Source organism: Hyla sarda, chromosome 1, assembly GCF_029499605.1.
Source record: "Hyla sarda isolate aHylSar1 chromosome 1, aHylSar1.hap1, whole genome shotgun sequence".
Classification (NCBI taxonomy): Eukaryota; Metazoa; Chordata; class Amphibia; order Anura; family Hylidae; genus Hyla; species Hyla sarda.
Genome location: NC_079189.1, coordinates 437655784 through 437683623, shown reverse-complemented (window position 1 = coordinate 437683623; position 27840 = coordinate 437655784). Strand labels below are relative to the sequence as shown.

The following is a 27840-nucleotide window of genomic DNA, read 5'->3' as shown; positions in this document are numbered from 1 at the left end:
TTGGTTTACCCCTTTAATAAACATAATCTCAACATCCGGCAGAATTACAGAAGAACGGGCTCATTTCCAACAGTTTAAAGTTTTTTTTTTTCCTTTTTTATTTATTATTCTTTATGTTACAAACTGAAGGAAAACTTACCAAGTCCCACAAAGCACAGTGCAACACTGAAAGGAAAACTAAGAGCCGAATGTTCGACAATCCCCCTCCCTTTGGTGGGTTTGTATGGGCCATGGTTATGTAATCCCTCCAATATCAGAAATTAAAAAGACAGATCTGACACGGAGAAGACTGCTAATGGGAGGGGTAGTGACAGCAGACTAAAACCTAACAGATAAAGGACCTTTGCCTGGGAGTGTTCAAAATTAGATGACAGGAATATTACTAAAAAAAAAAAAAAATAATAATCCCTAAGCAATGCTACAGTGTAACCCTATGGGTATAAAAAAAAAAAAAAAAATCACTGAGTTTTGTGTGAAATTTATTTCTTAATACGGTAAATGAAAAGAAAACATTTTCTTGGATTAAGAAGGAAAAAAAAGTGATTATTTTTTACACAGACAGCAGAACTGCACTCCCACTTTCACACATTTTTAATCCTCCTCTAACAGTTTTAAGTAGAGTTTAGCGAAAGCCGCGGGTTGACGCTGCGCCTCTTATCCGTGTTCCCGCGGAGTCCTGCCTCGTGTGTATTTTCAGGGTAAATGTGAAGGAGGGGATTCTGAACTCACTGACTCCAATTCTTCAGTTGCGCTTTTTGAATTTGTTTGTATTTTGTGTGTGTTTTCCTCTGGCACTAGGCCTCAATATCTAGTCCACAGGCCGCTTCTCTCCGTATTTCTTTGTAAACTCTTCAGCATTCTTACAGAATTTTTTACGGTCCTTTGAGTATTCTTCCGCTAGATCTGCACGCAGTGGGTGCTCTGGTTGGGGATCGTTGACCAGGGCAATGAGAGACTGGATGACTAAAGAAAAGGGGAAAAAAAAAGTGTGAACGAAGCTACTACAGAGAATGGGTGTCCTACAAATATAAAAATAATTATAACATCCCAGCAGAGAAGTACCAAATACAGAAAAAGCAAAAAAAATTAAAATAAATAAAATACACCACTTTTCATGCAGAGTAGTTATAAAACAGCATAAAAAAGCAAGAGTCAAAATAACATTTAACCACTTAAAGGGGTTATCCAGGAAAAAACTTTTTTTTATATATATCAACTGGCTCCAGAAAGTTAAACAGATTTGTAAATTACCGTACTTCTATTAAAAATCTTAATCCTTTCAGTACTTATGAGCTTCTGAAGTTAAGGTTGTTCTTTTCTGTCTAAGTGCTCTCTGATGACACCTGTCTCGGGAACCACTCAGTTTAGAAGAGGTTTGCTATTGGGATTTGCTTGTAAACTGGGCGGTTCCCGAGACACGTGTCATCAGAGAGCACTTAGACAGAAAAGAACAACCTTAACTTCAGAAGCTCATAAGTACTGAAAGGATTAAGATTTTTTAATAGAAGTAATTTACAAACGTTTAACTTCTGGAGCCAGTTGATATATAAAAAAAAAAGTTTTTTTCCTGGAGAACCCCTTTAAGGATGAAGGGCGTACCTGTACGCCCTTGTCCCACTCCCCTTCTATAGCGTGGGCTCAAGAGCTTTTATAGTCCCATATGGGTGGCTATGTAATAATGTAAAAAAAAATAAAGTTCATAAATGTGATTTAACCCCTTTCTTAAGTTTGAATCACCCCCCCTTTCCCATTAAATTTTCTTTTTTTTAATAAATATGTAAACAAATATAAACATGTGGCATCGCCGGGTGTGTAAAATGTCCAAACTATAAAAATACGTTAATTAAACCGCATGGTCAATGGCATACAAGTAAAAAAAAAAAAAAACAAAGTCCCAAATTGCATATTTTTTTGGTCACTGACTAAAAAAAATTATTAAGAGCAATTAAAAAGACTATAAAAACTAGAAATAACAGTGCAAAAAATGAGCCCTCACACATCCCCGTATACGGAAAAAAAAAAGTTATAGGGGTCGAAAGAAGCCAATTTTACACAGGCTAATTTTTGTACAAAAAGTTATACATTTTTTTAAAAAGAAATAAAACAAAATAAAACCTTCATAAGTTCAGTATCATTTTAATCGCATGGACCTACCGAATAAAGATATGTGTGTATATATGTGTGTAAAAAGTTACAAAATGACCTTTTCTATTTTGCCTCTCAAATATTTTATTTTTCCATAGATTTTGAGGTGAAAATATTGATGTTATTACAAAGTAAAGTTGGTGTCACAAAAAACAAGCCCTCATATGGGAAGAAAATTTAAAGCATGGAAAAACACGAAAGTGAAAAAACCTGAAGGGGTTAAAATAACACCAGAATAACATTGCTGCAAGGAACTAAGGCCAGGAGCATCAGTATAGCTATTTAAATTCTAGAGTGGTTTTGCCCAACTTGCTGCTTTATGGCTATGGGTCAGTTTTGCCCAGAGTTTTCATCTTTTTTTTTTTGTTAAATGTTCCAGTTATTTAAAAAAATGTGACATGTCACAGGGATTCAAAAGTTTTAATTGGTTGAGATCTAAGTGTTCACATCCCATTAATCTCTGGATATAGCCAGAAAAGTGTGCAGCTGAGTGTTTCTCTCCTTGGCTTCAGGATATTTACAGAGGCTCTATAGAGAATGAATGGTGCACGTGCGCACCCACTTTATTCAGCCAGGAGAGCCTGGCACCTTTTCTCAAGATTTTGGGGGTCCCAGAGGGATGAGACCCTCCACAATCAGACACTTATCCTATATCCTGTGATGAAGTTAAAGGGGTATTCCAGTTTTCTTTTTTATATATATATCAACTGGCTCCGGAAAGTTAAACAGATTTGTAAATTACTTCTATTAAAAAATCTTAATCCTTCCAATAGTTATTAGCTTCTGAAGTTGAGTTGCTGTTTTCTGTCTAACTGCTTTCTGATGACTCACGTCCCGGGAGCTGTGCAGTTCCTATGGGAATATTCTCCCATCATGCACAGCTCCCGGGATGTGACATCATCATTGAGCAGTTAGACAGAAAACTTCAGAAGCTAATAACTATTGGAAGGATTAAGATTTTTTAATAGAAGTAATTTACAAATCTGTTTAACTTTCCGGAGCCAGTTGATATATATAAAAAAAGTTTTTGCCTGGAATTCCCCTTTAAGTTGTTGGAATTCCCCTATAATCAGACCTTTTATCCAATATCCACAGTGTAAATGTCACTGCCAGGAAGGAGTTCAGCATAGTAATGGCGGACAGTAACTTACGGGCTTGACTGATACCTTGATTGCAGTGATGTTGTCTGCACTCAGGGTGTCAATCTAGCTGGTCTGGGAGGGCACAGTCAGCATAAATAGAAGTGGCTAAATCTACATCCCCAGGAATAGATACATCAAATTTGCATACAGCACTATGACCATTTAAAGTACCGTATTTATCGGGGTATACCACGCATCGGCCTATAACACGCACCCTCATTTTACCAAGGATATTTGGGTAAAAAAAGTTTTTTACCCAAATATCCATGGTAAAATGAGGGTGCGTGTGTGCGCGTGTATACCCCGATATACCCCCAGGAAAGGCAGGGGGAGAGAGGCCGTCGCTGCCCGCTTCTCTCCCCCTGCCTTTCCTGGGGTCTATAGCGCTGCTGTCGGCCCTTTTCACTCCCTGGTTATCGGCGCCGCTGCCCGTTCTGTCCCCCTGACTATCGGTGCCGGCGCCGATAGCCAGGGGGAGAGAAGGGGCAGCGGCACCCATTGCCGGCGCCGCTGCCCCGTTGCCTCCCCCCATCCCCGGTGGCATAATTACCTGAGTCGGGTCCGCGCTGCTCCAGGCCTCCGTCGTGCGTCCCCAGCGTCGTTGCTATGCACGGCGCGGCGCTCTGACGTCATGCGCCGCGCCGTTCAGCGCATAGCAACGACGCTGGGGACGCACGACGGAGGCCTGGAGCAGCGCGGACCCGACTCAGGTAATTATGCCACCGGGGATGGGGGGAGGCAACGGGGCAGCGGCGCCGGCAATGGGTGCCGCTGCCCCTTCTCTCCCCCTGGCTGTCGGCGCCGCTTCTCTCCCCCTGGCTATCGGCGCCGCTTCTCTCCCCCTGGCTATCGGCGCCGGCACCGATAGTCAGGGGGACAGAACGGGCAGCGGCGCCGATAACCAGGGGGTGAAAAGGGCCGACAGCAGCGCTATAGACCCCAGGAAAGGCAGGGGGAGAGAAGCGGGCAGCGACGGCCTCTCTCCCCCTGCCTTTCCTGGGGGGGTATCGGCGTATAACATGCACACAGACTTTAGGCTAAAAATTTTAGCCTAAAAAGTGCGTGTTATACGCCGATAAATACGGTAGTTTTCCTGCACATAAAGCCCAGATTTCTCAATCTGCCTAAAACCCAAACTGTGTTTATTCCCCCATTGCAACCAATCACAGCTCAGCTTTCATTTTTCTAGAGTTCATTATGATATAAACATGAGCTGTGATTGGTTGTGGTGGGAAAAACCAGACAGTTGGTGTTTCAGACAGATTGATATATCTGGGCCATTAAATGCAGCATATGAAGACATAGTCTGATCACAATTCAGCAGATGTATGAAGTACTGGGGACAATATGCTGTGACATATTACCTTTAAGGCTCTATTCACACTTACAGTATCCTGCGCAGGATTGTGTTCCGTCATTTAGTTTACATTGAAATCTGCAGCAGAAAATCCTACGCATCAAATCTGCGCAGGATACTGTACGTATGAATACACCATTAAGCATCACATACCATCTTTAATCTAGCAAACCGCACAATATAACCGTACAATACTACAGGTAGAAAACATTCATTACCTTGGTCAGTTTTAGTAGCTGGTTTCCAGTTTTCAGCACTGATCACCGGCAGGCATACCTGGCCCTTCTCATCAATGTTCGGGTGGTAGATTTTGGTTTTGAAGGTAATCTTGGGTGGCTTAAATGGATACTCTGCAGGAAAGTTGATTTCAATCCGAAATGCTCCTTTGTCATAGGGAGGATTGTCCTGGTGCAATATAAAGAATAGATTGTGTTTGAAATGTTTTACTTTATATACTAAGCATTTACATCCAGCAAGTAACTGAACTAAACAGAACTGCATACATAGGTAACTAAAAACAACTCAAGACTTTCTTAGAAAGAAGAACTATGTTCTGTAAGATCTTCTTGTGAAATCTAAAAGCTTTGTTTGATAGGTGAAGCCAACAATGTGTGATTGTTCTTTGTGAGACCTGCACCAAACAGCCACTGAACTTGGAAGAAGGGATTGGTGACATCTAAAGGCTAAAAATAATGGTACTGGTGGGTTCAGGGAACTCAGAGGACCTCCTCCAGTGCCATTGCAGGAGTTCAACAAGTTAAAATGGCAGCTGGAGGTCTGCTCCTTACCTCTGCGCTGACGATCACATCACGGATCTTGTGATACAGTCTGCCTCAGGCAGAACATATTAGTAGAGCACCGATATGCAATGTATTGTGAAAGCAATCTAATTATTGCTTATAATAGTCCCCTATGGGAATCTAAAAACTGTCAAGAAAAAAAAAAAGGTATTCTTTATGGAGCACTAATCAGGACAGGGTGTTGTACTATTGTCCTGACCACTTGCAACGTAAGTTACCGGAGAACTGTGCTGACCATTGCTGGCATTGTCATTCTGCTTTGCTTACTCTGGTAAAAGTGCTCCCAACACACCCCAGGTTGTTCTACTGTTATTGCATTTACGACTGCATGTCTTATCCCTCGCTACTGGATATCTCTGGTCCTTCAGTCTTTACCAGAATGAGACATTGGGCATATGGTGGAGGTTATGGCACAGGCACATATTCAGTCATTTGAGGAAATTTGGTTCCTCTGCACTTAGGGTTTCTTAGTTGAGCTGTTCGGTCCTCCTTTGGGCCTCTAGTCCTTACCCTTATCCCTTCATTTTCCTTTCCCATACTTCATTTTTTATTTAAATTTTTATTGGTATTTAATATAATAATACATTTACAAAGGAAGGGAATAATGCAAAAAAGAAAACAGAAAACATTAAAAAAAAAAAACTTCCTCCATCCCCCCCTCCCCCCCTAAACCTAAATAAAGAAGGGGGTATGGGGGAGAATGACAGACAGAAATTCTGTCCCAACAGCCAAGCCTTAGCAACCATACCTACATTCTCACCTATTCTCATACTTTCCTTTCACCTCACTCTCACACTCCTCCGCTCCCCAAGTCTTTGCACCGGTGTTTATTAACCCTAGATAGCTCTCAATACTCCAATTTCCTTTATCCAGTGTTCCCATATTTTACATTTACTATCCTGTATAGGTGCACTGTCCACTTTGTCCAATCTTAATCTCTCCATAACGCATGCATGGCTTAAGAGATCTAGGATTTCTATTGTCTTGGGAGTGTTGGGTGACTTCCAATTAGATGCTATTGCTGAGCGGACGACGGATAGTAAGTGAAAAGTTATAAGTCTGTCCTTATATGGGAGGCGTTCTAGCCCTATATTTAAAAGGGCTAGCTCAGGGCCCAATTCTATTTGTTTTGCTAAGATGTTATTTAACAGGGTATTTATCTCTTCCCAGACTTTCTGTATTAGTGGACATGTCCACCAGACATGTATAAGTGTGCCCTCTTCCTGTAAGCATCTCCAACACAATGACCCAGACTTGTCTTTATTATACATTTTGGACATACGTGTCGGTGTAAGGTACCAACGGTACATTAACTTCCGAGAACTTTCCAAATGGGAGACACAGTGCGACAGGTTTACAGGAGCTACGTACATTTGGGACCAACATTCAGGGAGACTGTGTCTTCCAAGATCTTTTTCCCATTTTACTTGGAAGTTTAGAATGGGGTCCTGGGAAATAGCCTGACAAGCTTTGTACCCTTTTGATCCCTTTTACATCTTCTACACTTTTAGTTTCTGTTTCTCGTTTTTACTTTCATCTCTTCTTGCTTTCATTTATGCTTTTCTGGATGAGTGGAATTTAGTTTTAGAAGTTAGGGTATTATACTCCCGCTCTGTTCTGTAGGGCTTCTATGTAACTGAGGGCCCCAATCCTTGCCTGGAGTTTCTCTTAATCCCTGCTTGTCAATACTATTTTTGAGGCTTCCCTCATTCTCTTTGTATTTTTTTTTCCGTTTAATTATGATCTTTAGCACTTCATAGGTGTGTGCTTTACTGTATTTATTATTATTTTCATTTTTGCAAATAAACACAAAATTACACAAACATACTCCATCTTTCAAATAAAACATGTAAAAAATATTTGGTATTGTGCAAAATATTTGGTACAGTGACCCCCCGACTTACGATGGCCCCAACATATGATCATTTCAACATACAATGACCTCTCAGAGCCCATCGTATGTTGAAGGACGCATCGACATACGATGCTGCTATGTGTCGGGTCCATCATACAAACAGCTATCTGACAGCCCTGACAACTTCAGCAACTGACAGATCGTTGTTTAATGTGCCCCGTTCTGCCTCCTGTTACTCACATGCTGTCCTGCTAACTCATACAGGCTTCCACTGTGAGTTCGTGTAAGCCCCACCCCCCCAGTGCAGCCATAGCCAATAGCCTGGAGCATCTTGCTGCAGGCATCCAATGAGCTGCTGGCTGCCCTCCCCTTCCTTTCCTATGGAGCTGTAGTCGGCAGGATCGTAATGGAGGACTTTCTGTCCCCCCTGAAGGTATTTAAAGAACTGTACAGTACTGTATGCGATGTCACACATCACATACAATACATAGACACACTATACACCCCCATACATCAATGTTTCCCTATCAATGTGCCTCCAGCTGTTGCAAAACTATAACTCCCAGCATGCCCAGACTGTACATGGCTGTACATGCATGCTGGGAGTTGTAGTTGTGCAACAGCTGGAGGCACCCTGGTTTGTTAAACACTCCCCATAGACTCCATATACAATGGTCATCCCAGAACCAATTAGCAGTTTCCCATAGAGATATGTATTCAACATACAATGGTTCCGAGGCCCCAGAACCAATTACCATTTTTACATAGACATTTGTACTCGATATATGATGGTTTCAACATATGATGGTTCTCCTGGAACCAATTAATATCATATGTTGAGGGACCACTGTATTGTGCAAAATTGTCAGAACTTTTAAATTATTAATGTTAAACAGTAAACGTAAAAATAAATAAATAAAAAAGCTAGAATTGCTGATTTTTAATCACATTATCAGAAAAACATGAATAAAAAGTGATCAAAGATTTCCATCAAAACAAAAATGGTACTGCTAAAAATTACAGATCAACGCACAAAAAAAATGTACCCTCACACAGACCAACATATGGAAAACCGGCTGTGTCCTTAAGGGATCAAACAACTGATCATTTCTGATGCTACATTCCCTTTAGGGGTGCGTTCACATGTGCGTATTTTTGCCGCAGATGTGCAGCAGATTTGCTGCTGCAGATTTTGCTGCCCATTGACTTCAATGGGTTGCAGAATCTGCTAAAGCAAATCTGCAGCAGGTCTACAGCATAAACACGCACGTGTGAATGCACGCTGACAAAGGCCCCTAAAGTGCTGCACTCTTTGTGCCTGCTAATAGCGGCAATCCGCCGCTACCAGCAGACACACTGCGATGTGCGAGTTACCCTGCAGTGTACTCGCACATATCGCGGCCGCTCTCTGTGTAGCTCAGGGAGCCGGGGGAGCGTCCGCGATGTGCGGATACACTGCGACTCGCACTTCACAGTGTCTACTGGTAGCGTCGGATTGCCGCTATTAGCAGGCACAAAGAGGGCAGCACTTTAGGGGCCTTTGTCAGCGGATCCGCAGCTGCGTATCCACTGACAAATACGCCCGTGTGAATGCACCCTAAGGGTACGTTCACACGCGCAGATTTTTTAGCAGGTTTTCCGCTGCGTATTTGAAAGTGGGCGGGCTCTTCTCGGCTGTCCGCAGCCGATTTTCCGCGGCGGAATGTACACTGTGGAAAATCCGCCGCAAGCCCCATTTAAGTCAGTAGGGACTGTGGCGGATTTCCCGCAGCGTAAATTCCGCCGCGGAAAATCTGCTGCGGACAGCTGAGAAGAGCCCGCCCACTTTGAAATACACAGCGGAAAACCCGCTAAAAAATCCGCGTGTGTGAACGTACCCTTAGGGTGCATTCACACGGGCGTATTTGTCAGCGGATCCGCAGCTTAGGGTACGTTCACACGGCCGGATTACCTGCAGAATTTCCACAGAAGTCTCTGAGGGGCTCTGCTGCAGGGGACAGCTCACAGGCATGAAGGTAGCTGGAGGGCTTACCTCTCCTGCTGCGCTGGTCCTGACTCTCGCATTGATAAAGCCTTGCTAGACCAGGCTTTATCAATCGAGTGCAGAGCACACAGGTCAATGTGGTTCTATGGAACTACATTGATCTGTATGAGAAATGTAATGATTCCTTCTAAAAGTCCGGTGACTCCGGTCAGCTCAGTTTTGACCCGTATGCGGTTTTGGACCAGACCTAAAACCGTAGTATACTCCGGTCGGCTCATTAAAGTAAATGGAGTCACGGGCTGATCCGGCTGGGGTGCGGGAGTGCCCGGTTTGCCCCTTCCCCAGCCGGATCCGGTGCCCGTATGTACAAAACGAGATGTGAATGCAGCCCAAGAAAGATTGTGATTGATCAAATAAACACAAAACCAGAAGAAATAGAAACCCCAGACTATGTATTTCTCCACACATACTTACTGGAACTATGAGCCCCTGCCAGGTCAGTAGATTGGCTTCATCAACCTGTATATTACGGAAATTTTTCAGCCCAGATTTGCGGATCTCTTCAAGCTCCTAAAAATTAATGAACAAAAATTAAAGAGAGGCCCAGTAAGGTCAGTCCAGAGGAAAATGTGCAGTGCACTCCCCTCCTTACAGAGGCCTATTTGGCTCAAAATGTGAGCACAAATTAACACAAGGAAAATCCTTTTATTGTACACATTAACCTTGATATTCCAATGGAGACCCCATGCTTAAGAATTCTGGAGCAATTTGCATAAAAAAAACTTATGATTAAGGCACATTTACTATGATTTTTAGATACTTTTTTAGCACTTTTCTGGCATGTCTGAAGAGGGTAATGACATTGGTGAAAGGGGGTGTGGCTTGAGATGCAACACTATACTTAAAAAATCCTGCACAAAATCCTGGCGCAACTTAGGTTACTTCTACAGTATGCAACAGATATATCAAACAGCCTGAACTACAGTGACAAATCTGGAGCACTCTTAAAGTGCCACTGTCACCAGTGTTTTATCTCCCAGGCTACCCACATGACCTTTGGCTGCTTTATTAGTGCAAAAATCATGTTTGGATGCTGGTCAGCAACAGTCGAATAGGCATGGCTGGGCATCACAATGGCCCCCCTATCCTCCCTACATCACTGTTTGGACCGCAGCCAGAGCAACAAAGGTCCTCAGCATATGCGCGGACCAGGACTCCAGGTGCTGAGGACCTCTCTCTCTCTGGCAGCGCTCCAAGCGGTGACGTAGGGAGGATAGGTGTGGTGATGGGTGGGCCAGCCATGCCTATCCGACCGTTGCTGACCGGCATCCAAACAGGATTTTTGCATGCATAAAGCAGCTAGAAGTGCAGCCAAAAGGTATGGCTGCATTACATGTGTTCACAACAGTAAGCTCCTGTGGGCAGCCTGGGGAGGGGGGGGTTCGGGGTAAAGCACTGGTGGCAGTTGCGCTTTAAACTGTCTACGTTTACACACAGGGATGTAGAATTCCTATCGCCCGACATGCAGTTCCGAGCGCCGTGCAGGTGAATTTTTCCGGCCCCTAGCCGGACCTGACAAGCGTGGAGGCACTCAGCAGTCTGTATGGAGTGGGCTCCCGATTCGTGCCCGCTCCACACTCTGCAGCCCCCGGCTGATTTCAGTAGCTGGGGGTAGCCGTGGCTGGCTATTAAACCTTTAGATGGCCGCTGACAGCAGCATCTAAAGAGACATTGATTATGGCGCAAAAAATGAGCCCTCATACAGCCTAGTATGCGAAAAAAAATTTACAAAAAAAAGTTAGTAGATTAGTAAAACATGACGGAAACTATACAAATCTGGTATTGCTGTAATCAGGCCGGCCTAAAGTATCAAAACAACATGTTAGCTCAACCACAAGGTAAATGGTGTAGAAAAGAAAACCACCAAATTTGCTAAATTATCTTTTACTATTTCAATTTCACTACACCAATTATATATATATATATATATATATATATATATATGTTTTTGGGTTCGGAGAATATGTTATTGAAAAATTAAAAGGTATCATTATAGTAGGTAGTTATGACTATTATAGGGCGAGGAGGAAAAAAAAAAGCCAAAAGCATAAAAGCGAAAATTTTCCTGGACAAGTGGATCGTCATAAGGGACAAGTAGATTTTGCTCCGTTTTAGTCCCTTGGACAAGTAGTTTTTATATTAAATTTCCACACCCCTGACACAGTCTTATAATTAGACCGCATTAGTGAATTTGGGTCACTGGCTTCTAGTTGAGCTAGTAGCAACCAATCTATGTCCACAAAACTACAGCATAAGCCAAATTTACTAGCCTCTTGCTATATATATCCCATCAGGGGAGTGTCAGGATACTCCCACACACATCAGATAGCTAATCTAACCAAATTCAGCGTACTTTAATTCATGTGTATGGCCACCAGTTCCTCTCACTACAGCACTACCTACATGTAATGCAGCGGTCAAGAATGAGTCTTATCTACTTCCATTAAAAGGGTATTCTGGCTTTATACACCTTATCCCCTATCCAAACGATAGAGGATAAGATGTATGATGCCAGGGGTCCCGTCTCTGTGCAGCCCCCGGCATTCTGTGCCAGGCGTCTGAGACGGGGACAAGACGTCATGCCACGTCCCCTCCATTCATGTCTATGGGAGGGGGCGTGACGGCGGTCACACCCCCTCCCATAGACATAAATGGAGGGGTGTGGCGTAACATCACTAGGGGGTATGGCCGTGATGTGGTATCCCCGTCTCTTAGGCAGTGCCCGGCTCAGAATGCCGGGGGCTGCACAGAGATCGCAGGGGTCCCTAGCAGTTTGGAGAAACAGACAATACCAGGTTACTCTACGGGAAGAAAAAAAGCTGGCAAAAGCAGTATGCTCTAGGTAATGAACATCTGGGAAACCTTGGGTCCTGGCATTTATATATATATGTTACTTTGACATGTTCCATACATCTAAAATCTTGTTGCAGACCAGGTAGACTTTTCCAGGGTAAGGGTATGTCAGACGTCAACATTTCCGCAGAAAGATGCGAAAATCCGGCCAAATTAATGCGGCCATGGAATTTGGCATGTATACTCAGAGCATGGAAAAAAGTACTTTTAATTCTTTGCCTTAGTTTATTTCTTATGAAATCCACATTTTACGTATAAAAAAATGAAAATATAAAAAATCCCAATTCATTTCAATGGGCGTCCGCAGCTAAATTCCACAAAAATACAAGACTTTTTTCGGAACGCAGAATTTTAGCTTCAGGAGGTCTGCAGTGAAAATCCCATTAAAGTTAATAAGGCTATAAACACACGCAGAATTTCTATGAGGATTTCTATATGGAAATCCTGGCGTGCGAACATAGCCTAAAAGTATGCACGAATGGCAGTAGTCTCTTTTCACAGGACAATGTATCCTGCCATGCTGCAAAACATATCGAGGGATGATTTGACAAACATGAGTTGAAGGTGAGGACTTCGCCTTCATATTCTCCAGATCTCAATCTAATCGAGAATCTGTGGGATGCGCTAGAGAAACAAGTCAGACTCATGAAGGCCCTACACCTTCATAGTTCAAGCCTCAACTTGTTGATACAAAGGCAAACCTACAAAATATTAGGCAGATGGTTTTCATGTTACAGCTGATCGATGTACGTGAACTGAATGAAATGGGTATAGTGCCTTTTTATTCTACTAAAACCCAAGAGCTTATCTACCTACATAGTAGTTAATAAGACTCAAAACCCAGCTCCTGAGATCGCAGGGATCCCAGCAGTACAATGTGAGCACCCCTGGTTTATGTAGTTACGCTTATTCCCCCATGACATCCCCATGAACACAGTTACCCAAAATTTCTGTTGCACCAATTTTATTTTTCAAAATTCAGAAAAAAGTTGGATCTCAAAAACGGAGCCACATTTATTATTCATAGTGGGGGAGATTTATCAAAACCTGTGCAGATGAAAAGTTGACCAGAGGCCTTTCTAAAAATTAAAGAAGCAATCTGATTGGTTGCTATGGGCAACTGCACCTCTCTTCCTCCGAACAGGTTTTGATAAATCTCCTCCAGTGGCCTGTGAGGAGAAGTTTGTGGCATTGGAGAGAAGAGGGCAAAAATTTTAATTCTAGGCTATTACTTTTGACTAAAATAAAGCAATTTAAGGGGTACTCAACTAATGCCAGAAAGATAAACAGATTTGTAAATAACTTCTATTTAAAAATCTTAACCCTTCCAGTACTTATCACTGCTGTATGCTCCAGAGGAAGTTGTGTAGTTCTTTCCAGTCTTACCACAGTGCTTTCTGATGACATCTATGTCCCTGTTAGCAACTCTCTACAGCATGAGAAAATCCCCATAGCAAACCTCTCCTGCTCTGGACAGCTAAACTAGATGTACAAACTTACAAGCAATCATCATAAGGATGAAAAAAGACACATGTCCATCAAGTTCAACCTATAGCCCTACTGAGCTGACCAGAGAAAGAAAGATGCACCACATTTATCAAAGAGCCTAAGATAAATCTGGTGCTTTGGGATCCTAGATTAGCACTGTCTAAGCAGAGTTTTTGTATTTAATGCCTCATACCCCGATACTGTCAAGTCACATGAAAACATTTACTAAGAAAGACCTGCTCCAGGTTAATAAAAGGAGTAGTGCAGTGAAAAATAACTTATGCCCTAGGACCCCCCGCAATCTCCTGAACAAGGCCCTGGCAGACTGCCGGAATCGGCCCTCGCAGGAAGCTGTGGCCAACATGCCCCCTCCATATTTCTCTATGGGATACATGGAGGGGGTGTGTCAGCCTCCGCTCTGTGCGGGGGATGGCAAGCTCCCTTCCAGCAGACTGCCGTGGCTCCGTTCAGGAGATCATGGGGGATTCATGGAGCAGCCATACATTCATTTTCATATTCATTTACCAAAGGTTAAACTTACAAAGTGTACAATATACTTTGGAGTGAGACTAACGTTGCAATTTATTTTGCACGAATCTGAAACAATTTTAGATAATTTTAGACTGTATTGACACACTTCCATAAAATGGCTATATGATTCCAGAAAACAGCATAATAAATGTTGTCATAAGGGACATAACAGTAGAGCAACTGCAGGTTCTGGCTTGTAACTTCATGCACTGACCGCTCTGAAAAATAATAAGAGGCCTTTCATATGTTTCTTCAGATTGGTGGTCTTTAAATGGGCCCTGTCAGATACAAAAACTTTTACTATGTTGTAAAGCATGCAAAGCCAATAGGTTTTGCAATTGCTTTCATTAGACAATTTTAACTAATTCAGGGTGAAAAGTCAACTAGGGGTCCCCCCTCCATGCTTGGACACATACCAGTCTGTTGTGTCCAGTGGTCATCGCCTACGTCATGGACCCATCCTCTGATTGACAGCAGGTCCAACGCTGGGAGCAAGCGGGCGCACGGACCTCAGTGGCTCACGGTGCATCAGCATCACCCCACGTCCCGAGCATCCACCGTATGGTAGTATGTGTGTATGTTTAGGGCGAGGGGGGACTGCCGCCCGGGTGAGTCCTTTACAGTGTTGCGGCTGTGCAGGGCTAAATCTCCTGGCCAGGCTGAGCAGGCAGAAGACACCCCCATAGGAGCTGCCGACCCCTGGACAACGCCGCTGCTGAGAGCCCGGAGGAGCTGGGCGGGCATAGTAAACTGTCAAACTACAACTCCCAGCATGTCCTGACACTGTGGACATGCTGGGAATGGTAGTTTTGCTAATGCTAGGGGAGATGTGGGCAGACAGCATACTGAGGGAGGGGGCGGAGGCCTGCACAGTGAGGCCCCTTCCCTTGGAGAGGAATTCAAACTAGTGAGCTACAATAAAAGTGTTATAAAAAATAAAATAAAAGGTGCTAGACACACAACAATTAGATGTACATGGTCAGGATTAGCTACCAGGGGTGTGAATCGGCAAGAATTTGGCGATATGGGACGTATCGCGATACACATATGACGATATATCCCGATTCCGTTTACAAGACGATATATCACGATATATTCCGATTCTGTCTCAAAAACTATATAGAGATTTTTACACACGCAGTGATACCAAATATGTTTATTTTTTTATTATGTTTACATGTTTTTATATAGGAATAGGGGGTGGTTTAAACTTTTAATATGGAAGGGGTTAATGTGTGTCTTTTACACTTCATTAACCTTTTAAGGACGCCGGGCGTATGCATACGCCCTGCATCCCGAGTCGTTAAGGACGTGGGGCGTATGCATACGCCTGTGGGAATTCCGGCCCCCGCCGCTAGCCAGTTGGGGACCGGACCGGGATGCCTGCTGAAATCATTAAACAGGCATCCCGGCACATCGCCCATGTCGGCGATCGCAGAAAATCGCATTTCAATTCAGACATGCGATTTTCTGCTATTCCGGGCTGATCGGGTCTCTGGTGACCCAATCACCCGGAAAATAGGGATGATCGGAGCTGTCGATGACAGCCCCGATCATCCTGAGGGATAGGAGCGAGGTCTCAGTGCTGCGATCTCCTCTTATCCCCTGCCATTGGTCAGAACTGATTCTGACCAATGGCAGGGCAGGGCAGGACAGGACAGTTCTGCCCACCCCTGGATGTCGAGGGGAACGTGGGGAGAAGATGGAGGCCGGTACCTGGAGGAGAAGATGCCTGGGGACCCCCAATCGTCACTGGAGACTGCAAAGATCCTGGCTCAGGTAGGGAAACAACATGGGGGGGAGGGAAATTAGAGTGAAAGTAAAGTGATCTTTACTGTGGCAACCACTAGGAAGGCCAAACTGCAACTCCCAGCATGCCCAGACAGCCAAAGGCTGGAGGGTCACAGCTTAGAGACCACTGTTACAGTGGTGCCCAAACAGTAGCCCTCCAGATGTTGTCAAACTGGAGGGTCACAGTTTAGAGACCACTGTTACAGTGGTGCCCAAACAGTAGCCCTCCAGATGTTGTCAAACTGGAGGGTCACAGTTTAGAGACCACTGTTACAGTGGTGCCCAAACAGTAGCCCTCCAGATGTTGTCAAACTGGAGGGTCACCGTTTAGAGACCACTGTTACAGTGGTGCCCAAACGGTAGCCCTCCAGATGTTGCCAAACTACAACTCTCAGCATGCCTAGACTTCCCAGGCATGCTGGGAGTTGTAGTTCTGTAACATCTGTCCCTTCAGATTTTGCAATTTTCATGAAATTTTTTAAAATTGCTGCTCTACTTTGAAGCTCTCAAATTTTTTCAAAAAGCAAAAATATGTCCATTTTATGATGCAAACATAAAGTGGACATATTGTATTTGTGAATAAAAAAATGTATTTGGAATATCCATTTTCCTTACAAGTAGAGAGCTTCAAAGTTAGAAAAATTTACCACCAAAATAAAGTAGAATATGTCATGGAAAAAAAAATTAAAAACTATCTTCGAATCAGAATATTCGGTAAAAGCATTTTCGAGTTATTAGTTCGTAAAGTGACGGTGGTCAGAATTGCGAAAAAAGGCTCAGTCCTTAAGGTGAAAAAGGGCTGCGTCCTTAAGGGGTTAAAACTTTTTTTTTTTATACACTTTATTAGACTTTTAGGAGGAATCATTAGATTCCTCAGACAGATGAAGAGTTCTATTGAACTCCATTGATCTGTGATCCATTGATAGAGCCTAGTCCAGCCAGGCTCTATCAATGACAGAGCCACGAGACAGCAGGAAGCAGAGGTAAGCCCTCCGGCTACCTCCACAATGGATCGTGCATGCTGGCTATTAGCAGCGGCCCCCAACTACTGAAAACAGCTGGGGGCTGCAGAGTACAGAGCAGGCAGGAGTCCAGAGCCCACTCCATACAGACTGCTCAGCACCGCATGCTGGCTATTAGCGGCGGCCCCCGGCTACTGAAATCAGCCGGGGGCTGCAGAGTACGGAGCAGGCACGAGTCGGGAGCCTGCTCCATACACCTACACTTGTCAGGTCCGGCCCTGCTTTCACAAGCCGAAAAAATTCACCTGCCCGCCACCCGAAACTGCATGTCCCGGGCGTCGGGAGATACGAATTCCACATCCCTAAAATTATCAATTCAAAATTATTTTGAATCGATACAGTATCGCCAAATGAAAAATCGCGATAATCGAGTGAATCTATTTTTTCTTACACCCCTATTAGGTACTATATATAAAAATAAATTGTTGGATCTGACATGTACGCTTTAACATTCAATAGGTTTTATTTTTATTTCTGGCATGTACTTTACTAGCTTGAACCTGTATCATTAAGTACTAAACAGTCAAAAAGTAGGACAGTGCCTTCGGGGTGTGTTAGTGTAGGCCCTAAAACTAAAATAAAATAAACTAAGCTGAAAGCTATACATGACATGTTCTTTGCATAATCCATATAATACTCACAATATCAGCACAACACAGCTGAATTTCCCTTGCCTATTCTAAGGCAACTAAAGGTAGATTGTAGAACTGGTTTATTCAGTGATGTGCTAAGGCAAGTGACCACTGCTCTGGGCAGTACGAGTAAACGCCCATGAATGCTTCCTACATAGCCTAGACACAGAAAACTAGTAACAACCATCTACTATAGTCCCTGTAAATACTTTCCAGGGAGAAATGTATTAATACTGGCACTATCAGATCTACCCCACAACTCATAAAGACGACACTTGTCAACCAGAAAATAAGTTTTGATAAATCTGCCCCACTGTGAGTTAGGCATCCAGAATATAACATATGTATCCATACACACTCCGTTGTCTGATTGCTGAGGAAAAAACAAAACAACCAAAAAAAATATAAAACCACTACGGCTTGTTCAATTTCCTGCCAATCTTTGTTCACAAGTTGCCAGTGATGCCACAAGTTTCCATACTTCCTGTCATCATGACTCAGTGCTGAGCCATGTCAATGGTGGCAGTCTGTAAATACAGGCTGGCGGGGAAGCGATGGATCAGTGCTGTACTTCTAGATGTAAGTAGGGGTTTTATTTTGGAATATTTGCAGCTTTTCAGTTAGTTTTTTTTTTTCAGCAATAGAAATGTATTTAATGATTTTTCAACATTTGCTTATAAACACCAAAGGGGTACTCCGGTGCTTAGACATCTTATCCCCTATCCAAAGGATAGGGAATAAGATGCCTGATCGCGGGAGTCCCGCCGCTGGGGACCCCTGTGATCTTGCATGCGGCACCCCGTTTGTAATCAGTCCCCGGAGCTTGTCACACCCCTCCCGTAGACTTGCATTGAGGGGCGGAACGTGACGTCACACGGGGGCGTAGGCATGACGTCACACGCCGTCTGCCCTGTGGTCGAACATGCGAACATGCTCCGGGGACTGATTACAAACGGGGTGCCGCGTGCAAGATTACGGGGGTCCCCAGCGATCAGGCACCTTATCCCTTATCCTTTGGATAGGGGATAAGATGTCTAAGCACCGGAGTACCCCTTTAACAGTATTTTATACAAGGGGAGATTAGCTTTCAGCAGCAAATAGCATAGCTACTAGCAGATACTTAATGGGGTTAAATGAAAGGGGTACTCCAGTGGAAAACAAATTTTTTCTTATCAACTGGTGCCAGAAAGTTATACCAATGTAGGTGGAATACCAACAGATTGGGGCAGTCAGTGGCACATGCATACAGGACAAAAAGCATTTTGACAGCCTTGTTTGGCTAATAAAAGAAAAAACTGGCTCTGCTTCTGAAGTATACAGTACGGCCCAACAGGGCACATAAGGTTGACTATAGCAAACAACCTTATTTTAATAAAAGTTGTACTCACTGTTAACTCATGACTGAACTTTACATCATAATGTCACAATGGGAGCCTACACAGACACTGCATAAACTACTGGGAGAGAGACAATGTTATTCATGCCAATATGAGAGGGGCTGAAGAGAATAAAAGATTATACCCGTTACAATTTTAATGTCATCACCCTGGGTCCTACTCCCAGCAAATAGCAAAAAACTCATTAAGTGGGAAAACTAGCACCCACCAGGTATAAGCTAGTGTAGGGGGAAGTAGTTTTACATAGCAGTCATGTAGAAAAGAGGGGACTAACAACACAATCAAACGTTCAATGACAATGGGCAAATTGATCTTTGGGTATGTTCACATGGGCATAAAAAGCCTTAAAGGATAACTCCATTATGTAAAATGAAAAAAAAATTATCTCATATTGTCATTGTCTCATATTAAAGCTCTTTCTCTTAACTATCCATGAAGCTTTATTTTGCGAAAATCGGTCCAGCCGTTCGTTCAGAATCACGGCCAAAAGTGCATGTGACGTCATCAATATGGCCGCCACGTCCCATGATTCCCTGCGTTCGCTTCCTGTAATAATTTCACCACCCTCCTGCTCTTGCTCACTCCCATCTGTTTAATATGCACGCCCACAGTAAACACCCCTAAAGCTAACCACACCTAGCCCAGTCTCGTCACAACCCCTCGTGATTGTAATCAGCCAATCAAGCTGTGCAGTAACATACACCCTCCCCTGTTCTGTCCTGCGTTCCGTTCTGTTACGCCCTCTGTGCATTGCGCACGCGCAGGGCTGCGGGAGAAGTCTCGGAGTTTGAGACTTTCTTGTTTAGGCTGCTTTCACACTATGAGGTTCTCCCGTTAATACACGTACGTTTGAAACATAATTAACACACGTTAAACAACCCCATTCAAGTCAATGGGTTTTTTCGTTTACCCTTTGTCACACGTTATAGCCCGTCATGACTAACGTACGTTAGTTGTAACGGGAGAAATAACGTGACATGCACTAATTTTTCGCACGTCACAAGAAACGGGTATATTAACGTATGTTATTTTTAACATTGAAGTATATGGCCGACATACGTTAGAAAATACACCCGTTAATGCCCGTTCTTATAATGGACATTATTTTTACTGAGCATGCTCAGAAGAGGCGACATCGGTAGACTCCTGCAGTGCTGAGGGACTTCTACTACTCCCATCATGGAACAGACTTGTTTCCATGCTGGGAGTAGTAATTCCCCACTGCAGGAGTCTGCCGGTGGCTGGGGAGGTTACATTAGTGTTTGTACTACTACCCCCATCATGGAACAGACTCTGTTCCATGATGGGGGTTGTAGTACAGGGGCTGAGGGATTTCTGACACCATGCTCCGCAACCATGCGATCACCGATGTATTTTTTTACTTTCATTTTTAAATTCCCCACGGGGATCCCTGAATGGCCGGTATTGAGGAGCCAATCAGGGATCCCCCTGGGGTTTTAAAAATGGACAATGTGAGGGAACATATGTATAATAAGTGTTTATTTGGGGGGGGGGGGGGGCATAGAGCGCTATATATCTAGCCCCCGCCAGCGCATTAATAAAAATATGACCCTTGCCAGCGCATTTATAAGTATCTATACCCCCGCCAGCGCATACTGTGACCCCGCCAGCGCATTTATAAGTATATATCTATACCCCCCACCAGCGCATACTGTGACCCCCCCCAGCGCATTTGTCCTAATTTTCTATTGCAGCTATAAGTGACAACCATACCTATCAGAGCGTATTTAGCAGCGCCCCGCCAGATGATCCTGACAGATAGACTATTCATTCATATTGCCGGCAGCTGTATATGTATATAGATGTTCTGGGGGGGCAGACATATAGCGTTATCTGCCCCCACAGCGCTTCTATATACATATGCAGCTTCCGCGATATGAATGAATTGTATACCTGTCAGGATCATCGGCCGGGCGGCTGCTGGATGTGCTGCTGACATATATACTTGTCATATATAACGCTGTACAAATGCGCTATATGTGACAAGTATATATGTCAGGAGTGCATCCAGCAGCCGCTCGGCCGATGATCCTGACAGGTATACAATTCATTCATATCGCGGCAGCTGTATATGTATATAGAAGCGCTGTGGGGGCAGATAACCCTATATGTCTGTCCCCCCAGCACATCTATATACATATACAGCTGCAGGCGCTATGAATGAATAGTTATCTATCAGGATCATCTGGCAGGGCGGCTGCTGAATACGTTCTGATAGGTATGGTTGTCACATATAGCTGCAATAGAAAATTAGGACAAATGCGCTGGCGGGGTCACAATATGCGCTGGCGGGGGTATAGATATATACTTATAAATGCGCTGGCGGGGTCACAGTATGCGCTGGCAGGGGGTATAGATAGATACTTATAAATGCGCTGGCGGGGTCATATTTTTATTAATGCACTGGCGGGGGCTAGATATATAGCACTCCATGTGCCGCCCTCCCCCCCCCAATAAACACTTTTATTATACATATGTCCCCTCACATTGTCCATTTTTAAAACCCCAGGGGGATCCCTGATTGGCTCCTCAGTACCGGCCATTCAGGGATCCCCGCAGGGAATTTAAAAATACATCATGATCGCACTGTTGCGGAGCATGCTGCCCGCTCCTCTGCTTAATAACTTCTGATCGCATCGGGTGTCAGAAGTGAGACCCGGTCCGATCAATCCCTCAGCCCCTGTACTACAACCTCCATCATGGAAACAAGTCTGTTCAATGATGGGGGTAGTAGTAGTCCTGGCTGTGGGAGTCTGTAGGCAGATGTGTAAAAACGTCCAGTACATGACGGATGTTTTGTAGCATCCCTTAATTCACCCGTTATTAAACGTCTGTTAATAATACATAATAACATACGTTTATTAACGGGTGAACTTCATAGTGTGAAAGCAGCCTTACATTGTGCATGCGTCTGGGGAGAAACCCGATTGGCTAACTGCTCTTACACTGATGTAAGAGCAGTGAGCCTTGTGCGGCTGCATTGCGTCGCCGCAGCCATTGGACAGGGGATCAGGGAGAAGGAAAAAAAACGCCCAGCCGCTGGGCAAATATTCAATAGATGGGAGTGGCTGTATTGAGGGACGAGAGCCACAGATCAGCACTGCAGCATGCCGGGAAGAAGTTAAATTCGACCACAAGATGGCCGCCGCAATAAAAGTGAATGGGGGTCAAAAAACAGAGTTCACATGCCCCTATACTACTTCCTTTCGGACCGAAAAGACCGCGGTACCGGAGAAAGCATGCAGGACAGTTAATGTAAGTCTATTTGAAAGTTATATAACTTAATAATGGTGTGAATTTTTCATAATTTTCTTATCCTGGAACATGCAGTTTCAAGCTTCCAAGTCGATTGCTCAAAACAGCATAAAAAAAAAAAAGCTGAAATGGAGAAGTAACATGTTACTTTTTTCAGAGAGGTTTCACTTTAAAGGGGTACTCCGCCGCTGGCATCTTATCCCCTATCCAAAGGATAGGGCATAAGATGTTAGATCGCCGCGGTCCCGCTGCTGGGGACCCCGGGGATCGCCGCTGCGGCACCCCGCCATCATTACTGCACAGAGTGAGTTCGCTCTGTGCGTAATGATGGGCGATACAGGGGCCGGAGCAGCGTGATTTTATGGCTCCGCCCCTCATGACATCACGGCCCGTCCCCTTAATGCAAGTCTATGGCAGGGGGCGTGATGACCGCCACGCCCCCTCCCATAGACTTGTATTGACGGGGGCGGGCCGTGACGTCACGAGGGGCGGAGCCGTGAAGTAACGATGATCCGGCCCCTGTATTGCCCGTCATTACGCGCAGAGCGATCTCGTTCTGCACAGTAATGATAGCGGGGTGCTGCAGCAGCGATCCCCGGGGTCCCCAGCAGTGGGACCCCAGCGATCTGACATCTTATCCCCTATCCAAAGGATAAGTTGTCCAGGGGCGGATTACCCCCTTAAGGGTGCGTTCCCACACGGCGTATATGCAGCGTATTTCACGCTGCGCAAAATTTACAGCAGCAGCAAGAAATACGCTGCGTATTCCTTGCTCACTATACACACAGAGCTTTCCGGCGGCAGCCCTATGCGTGTAGTGAGTTTTGGAGGCGGAGCCACGTGTCAGACACGCCGGCACACGGTCCCGTCTCTAAAACTCACTACACGCATAGGGCTGCCGCTGGAAAGCTCTGTGTGTATAGTGAGCAAGGAATACGCAGCGTATTTCCCGCTGCTACCGTAAACTTTGCGCAGCGTGAAATACGCTGCGTATACGCCGTGTGGGAACGCACCCAAAAGCTCAAAAAAGTAAAAAGCCATAAAAGCCAATGAAAAATCAGGCTGATTTGCAAGATGTTTTGAAGTGGTATCAGCGCATGGTGGAGCCCACTGGAGACGGCTTGTAATGTAGGGATGTCCTGATACCATTTTTTTAAGACTTTAGTTCAATTGGCAACTAGAACTTGCCAATACCAATTACGAGTACTTTTATTTTAAAGGGAATCTGACACCAGGGTGACCCGGTTTGTGGCGCTGCTTAACGTGGGTTCCTTGTTGTGTGCAGTGGAGGCGGCTGCTGTAGTACAAACCAAGATCTCTCTTCTCCATTGGGCAGAACAGGAAATTTGCATTGGCGGCGAGACCAGTGTCTCCGTAGCAATTGCGCTGATGTTCACATGGTGAGCAGCGGTAGAAACCAGGTCACCTGCACTATCTACCTATAAATTGAAGTTAGTGCAGGTGACTCTGCTGTAAGATTGCCTTTAATAGTAGGTAGTATAGATAGTTGCAGACATTAGCAGCAGCCCCCCCCCCCCCCCCCCCTGCAGACATTAGCAGCACCCCTCTATAGACAGCAGCCCGCCCTGCAGACATTAGTAGCAGCCCCCCTGTAGACAGCAGCCCCTCCTCCTTGTAGACCGCGGACCCCCCTCCCCCCTTTGTAGACCGCGCCCCCCCCCTCCCCCCTTTGTAGACCGCGCCCCCCCCTCCCCCCTTTGTAGACCGCGCCCCCCTCCCCCCTTTGTAGACCGCGGACCCCACCCTTGTAGTTGCTCACTTGCGCCTGTAGGGTGTTTTCGCTCCGCTGTTGGTTGTTATGGGCAAACCAGATACATGTTGTCTAATGTAGAGAGCTCTGGGCCGTTTTGTCATGAAGAGGGAGATTGGCTGCAGGTGGACTTACTATTCAGTATTATACAGGCAGCGGTAGACCAGAATTTAGATTTCTGTCAGTACATTCCCTAGACTATTGTGGTATCCCAAGATATAAAGTTATGCACTTTCCGCAGGAAAGGGGGTAACAGCTGATTAGCGGGGTTTGACAGCTGGAATGCCCACCATTCATGAGAATGGAGGCAATTATCCTTTATGTGAATGAAGTTCTAGTGACCAAACTCAGTCACTAACTGTCTATGGGACTACCAAACATAGTAGAGTTTGGCACTTGGCAATGATCAGAATTCCCAAAGAGAATGAATGGAGCAGTGATCATGCATACTCTCTGCCACTCAAGTGGGGAACAATTGACCTCTGTTTATATAATCCACTGGGTCAGCTAGTTATCCCCTGCCCTGTGGATAGGGGATAACCCTTTAATAACACTGAAAGACAAGCCCATCAAGTTCATCCTATTATCCCATGTGATGATTCCGTCACAGATCTCTAACACCATCCATCACTGAAGACCCTAATATATGTAAAATCCATAGTCTACTAGCGGCACAATATTAGGGCAGTCAGACAACCCAGAATACATAAGGGTATGTTTACACAAATGGGTCCGTCGGCAAACTGCCACCATCATGGATTTTTCGCTGACCCACTGAAGTGAACAACAACAAAACTCACAGCAGATTTCTTGTGTGAAAGCCACTGCAAGTTTTTCACTGTGTTAATTTACCCTTAAGCACCTATATATCCCACCTCACCAACAACAAAATACTATTTCATAAAAACATAATTGCTTCAATACAGTAAAAGACACGCTACTATAACTGACATATGTTTACCATATTGGATTTTGTGATTAGTGTAGTTGAATTTACTGGCAAAACAAAGGCCCTGATCTTTTTTCTTATAACCTCCTCTATGGATAGACCACGAGTTCCGCACTTGTCATTGTACAGCCAGGATGAAAGTCTTATTTCCATGGCCTCTGTCATGTGACGCTATCAGAACTTTGTATTTAATGTGTACCTGTCGGCAACAAAAACTTTTTATATAATGTAGATAATACCATTATATGTATATTTGTAATCTACATTGGTTACAAATTGTGTATATTTTTGGGTGAAGAAATGCTGTCCCTGCAGCTATTGCCTGTGTGTCTCCTGAGGAGTCCAAAAACAGGATGTGAGGGCAGGAGAAGCAGGGCTCTGTGCAGACTCCTGGCTTGTCAATCATCCTGGTGTATGAGCCATAGAGCCTCACTACACACTGTCCTGCTTTTTCTTAGTGCACAGAGCCCTGCTTGTCCACCCTCACTTCCTGTATTTGGACTCCTCATATAGACACACAGGCAATAGCTGCAGGGTCAAAAATATACATATTTTTTAACCAATGTATATTACAAATATACATATAAAAGTATCTACATTATATAAAAAGTTTTTGTTGATGACCGGTACAATTTAACCTGGATATAGATCATCCAAAGTGGAAATTGGTGAGTCATTTTATTGTCGATGTTCTCCATCATAGTGAAAGTAAGTGCTGAGATCACATGGATTTGTACACAGAGGTGACAAGGCTCTATGCCCAGGGCCCGAATTGACAAGGCTCTATGCCCAGGGCCCGAATTGACAAGGCTCTATGCCCAGGGCCCGAATTGACAAGGCTCTATGCCCAGGGCCCGAATTGACAAGGCTCTATGCCCAGGGCCCGAATTGACAAGGCTCTATGCCCAGGGCCCGAATTGACAAGGCTCTATGCCCAGGGCCCGAATTGACAAGGCTCTATGCCCAGGGCCCGAATTGACAAGGCTCTATGCCCAGGGCCCGAATTGACAAGGCTCTATGCCCAGGGCCCGAATTGACAAAGCTCTATGCCCAGGGCCCGAATTGACAAGGCTCTATGCCCAGGGCCCGAATTGACAAGGCTCTATGCCCAGGGCCCGAATTGACAAGGCTCTATACCCAGCGCCATCAGGAAGTGGTTGTAAGTTATTACAGCTCTCCCCAGCCAGCACCTATCATTGCCCATTTAATACCCATAGGCCTGAAGTGTATCATCTATAGTAATAAAACTACAGCCCTGCTGATACAAGTTCCCGGTCCCATACAACACTATGCAGCAAGGCCACCGATCAGCGCGCTGTACATTATAGGCTTATTACGTGCACGCCGTCTATCTCCGGTCAGCACACCCCCTCCCCGGTGAGGATTACACAATGCCGGTGTAGAGGGGCTGTCAGCCGCACACAGGCGCCCGGGCCCCGCAGCGCACACCCTATGTCTCCCTCCACGTCCCGGGCCTAGTGTCCTCATCTCCCCCGCAGGGCTCTCCTCTCCACAGGCTCCCTGACTCCACACACAACGCGGAACAGGGAGTGCCGGACTCGGCGGGCGGCGCGGGTGAGGCTGGGGGTTCCAGGCCCGGGGTCACTACCGCCGCTGGTCGGTGCTTTTACCTTCCCCGCGAGGGATGAAGGGCGCCCGGAGCCTGGTATACACCCGCGAAAGCCCTTTTTTTTTAATGAAAGAGCCGCCCTATCCCACCATTACCTTCATGAGCCTCCTGCTGGCCGCCATCTTGGATCTGAGGGGAGTTCCCACAATGCATCACTGCTAAAGGGCCGGCACTTCCTGGTGCGCCCAGACCGGGTCACCGAGCAACCGAGGGGGGAGCCGAAAACATTGTCATCCTCCCAGTCACCCGGCACTGTGCCCGGGCAAGGATAGTAAATGCACAGTGTGTATGAAGTCACCCATCTGTGCGGTACCGGGGAGAGCCCCGTGTGTACAGACACGTATGCCCTCCTCACTAGTATCATCTTTTTTCAGGTGAATGTGATGTGACCAAAAAGAACCAATTTTGGCATTTGGAATTTTTTGACATTCACGCTGTTGAACATTTAAGATCAGGAATGTGAGAATTTAACAGTTTGAACAATTCGACATGTGGCAGTAACAAATATGATTTGTTTCTTTTTATTTTATTTTTTTATTTACATTTTCTAGTATGAAATGAGGGAGGAAGGTGAGTAACATTTTTAATAGAGGGATTTTTTTTTAATGTATGTCTAATGTCCGCTGCAAATAGCAGCCAGTGCCTGACAGGTATGACATGAACCCCTCTCCCAGAAATGTCTGTCATGGGTTTGGAAGGGCTTTGTGGAAAAAGCTGGCAAATCCTAGAAGCCAGGATGAAAATCTCAGTTGCTTGGGATTTATTGAGTCCTGCTTTACCCCAACATAGCTAGTAAGGCCACTGAAGAACAAAGGGGGTGTCCAGGATTGGATAGGGTCCCAGAAGAGCGCCACTTTTGTTCTTGGGCTGTATTTGGTATTGCAATACCCATTCACATGAACAGGGGTAATAGTAGCTATTCACATCAGGCAAAAGTAGGTTGATGGTTAAACAATGGTTTTGCAGATGCCGCCGTACACATCTTAGTCCATGATTGTTCTACCTGACTGATGACAGACCGCCATTGTCCAGACTCAAGTCAGCCATGTTTAACATTTTAATGGCCTGCTGATCTCTGAGAACATTTCCAGAAATGATGCTCAAACTTAGGTTATTTTCAACCAGAAGTTGTTATGCAAAGTAACAGTAAATAGGAT

The 27840-nt window shown here is 44.8% G+C and overlaps 1 protein-coding gene across 1 annotated transcript; it reads right to left on the bottom strand.

Annotated features, from left to right (window-relative positions):
• Positions 1-26914, bottom strand: UBE2L3 (ubiquitin conjugating enzyme E2 L3). Its single transcript, XM_056532029.1, has 4 exons — positions 26779-26914; positions 9758-9853; positions 4863-5049; positions 1-963 (listed from the first exon to the last, which is right to left on the bottom strand). The coding sequence occupies exons 1-4, from the start codon at positions 26803-26805 to the stop codon at positions 809-811; spliced, it is 465 nt and encodes a 154-aa protein (XP_056388004.1). The 5' UTR covers positions 26806-26914; the 3' UTR covers positions 1-808.
• Positions 26915-27840: the final 926 nt, after the last annotated feature.

Coding starts and splice junctions, on each gene's coding strand:
- UBE2L3 (XM_056532029.1), bottom strand. CDS start 26,805: ATGGCGGCCAGCAGGAGGCTCATGAAG. Junction 5,050..9,757: donor GGCAGGGGCTCATAGTTCCA/GTAAGTATGTGT, acceptor ATATTGCACCAG/GACAATCCTCCCTATGACAA. Junction 964..4,862: donor AGCTACTAAAACTGACCAAG/GTAATGAATGTT, acceptor CCTTTTCTTTAG/TCATCCAGTCTCTCATTGCC.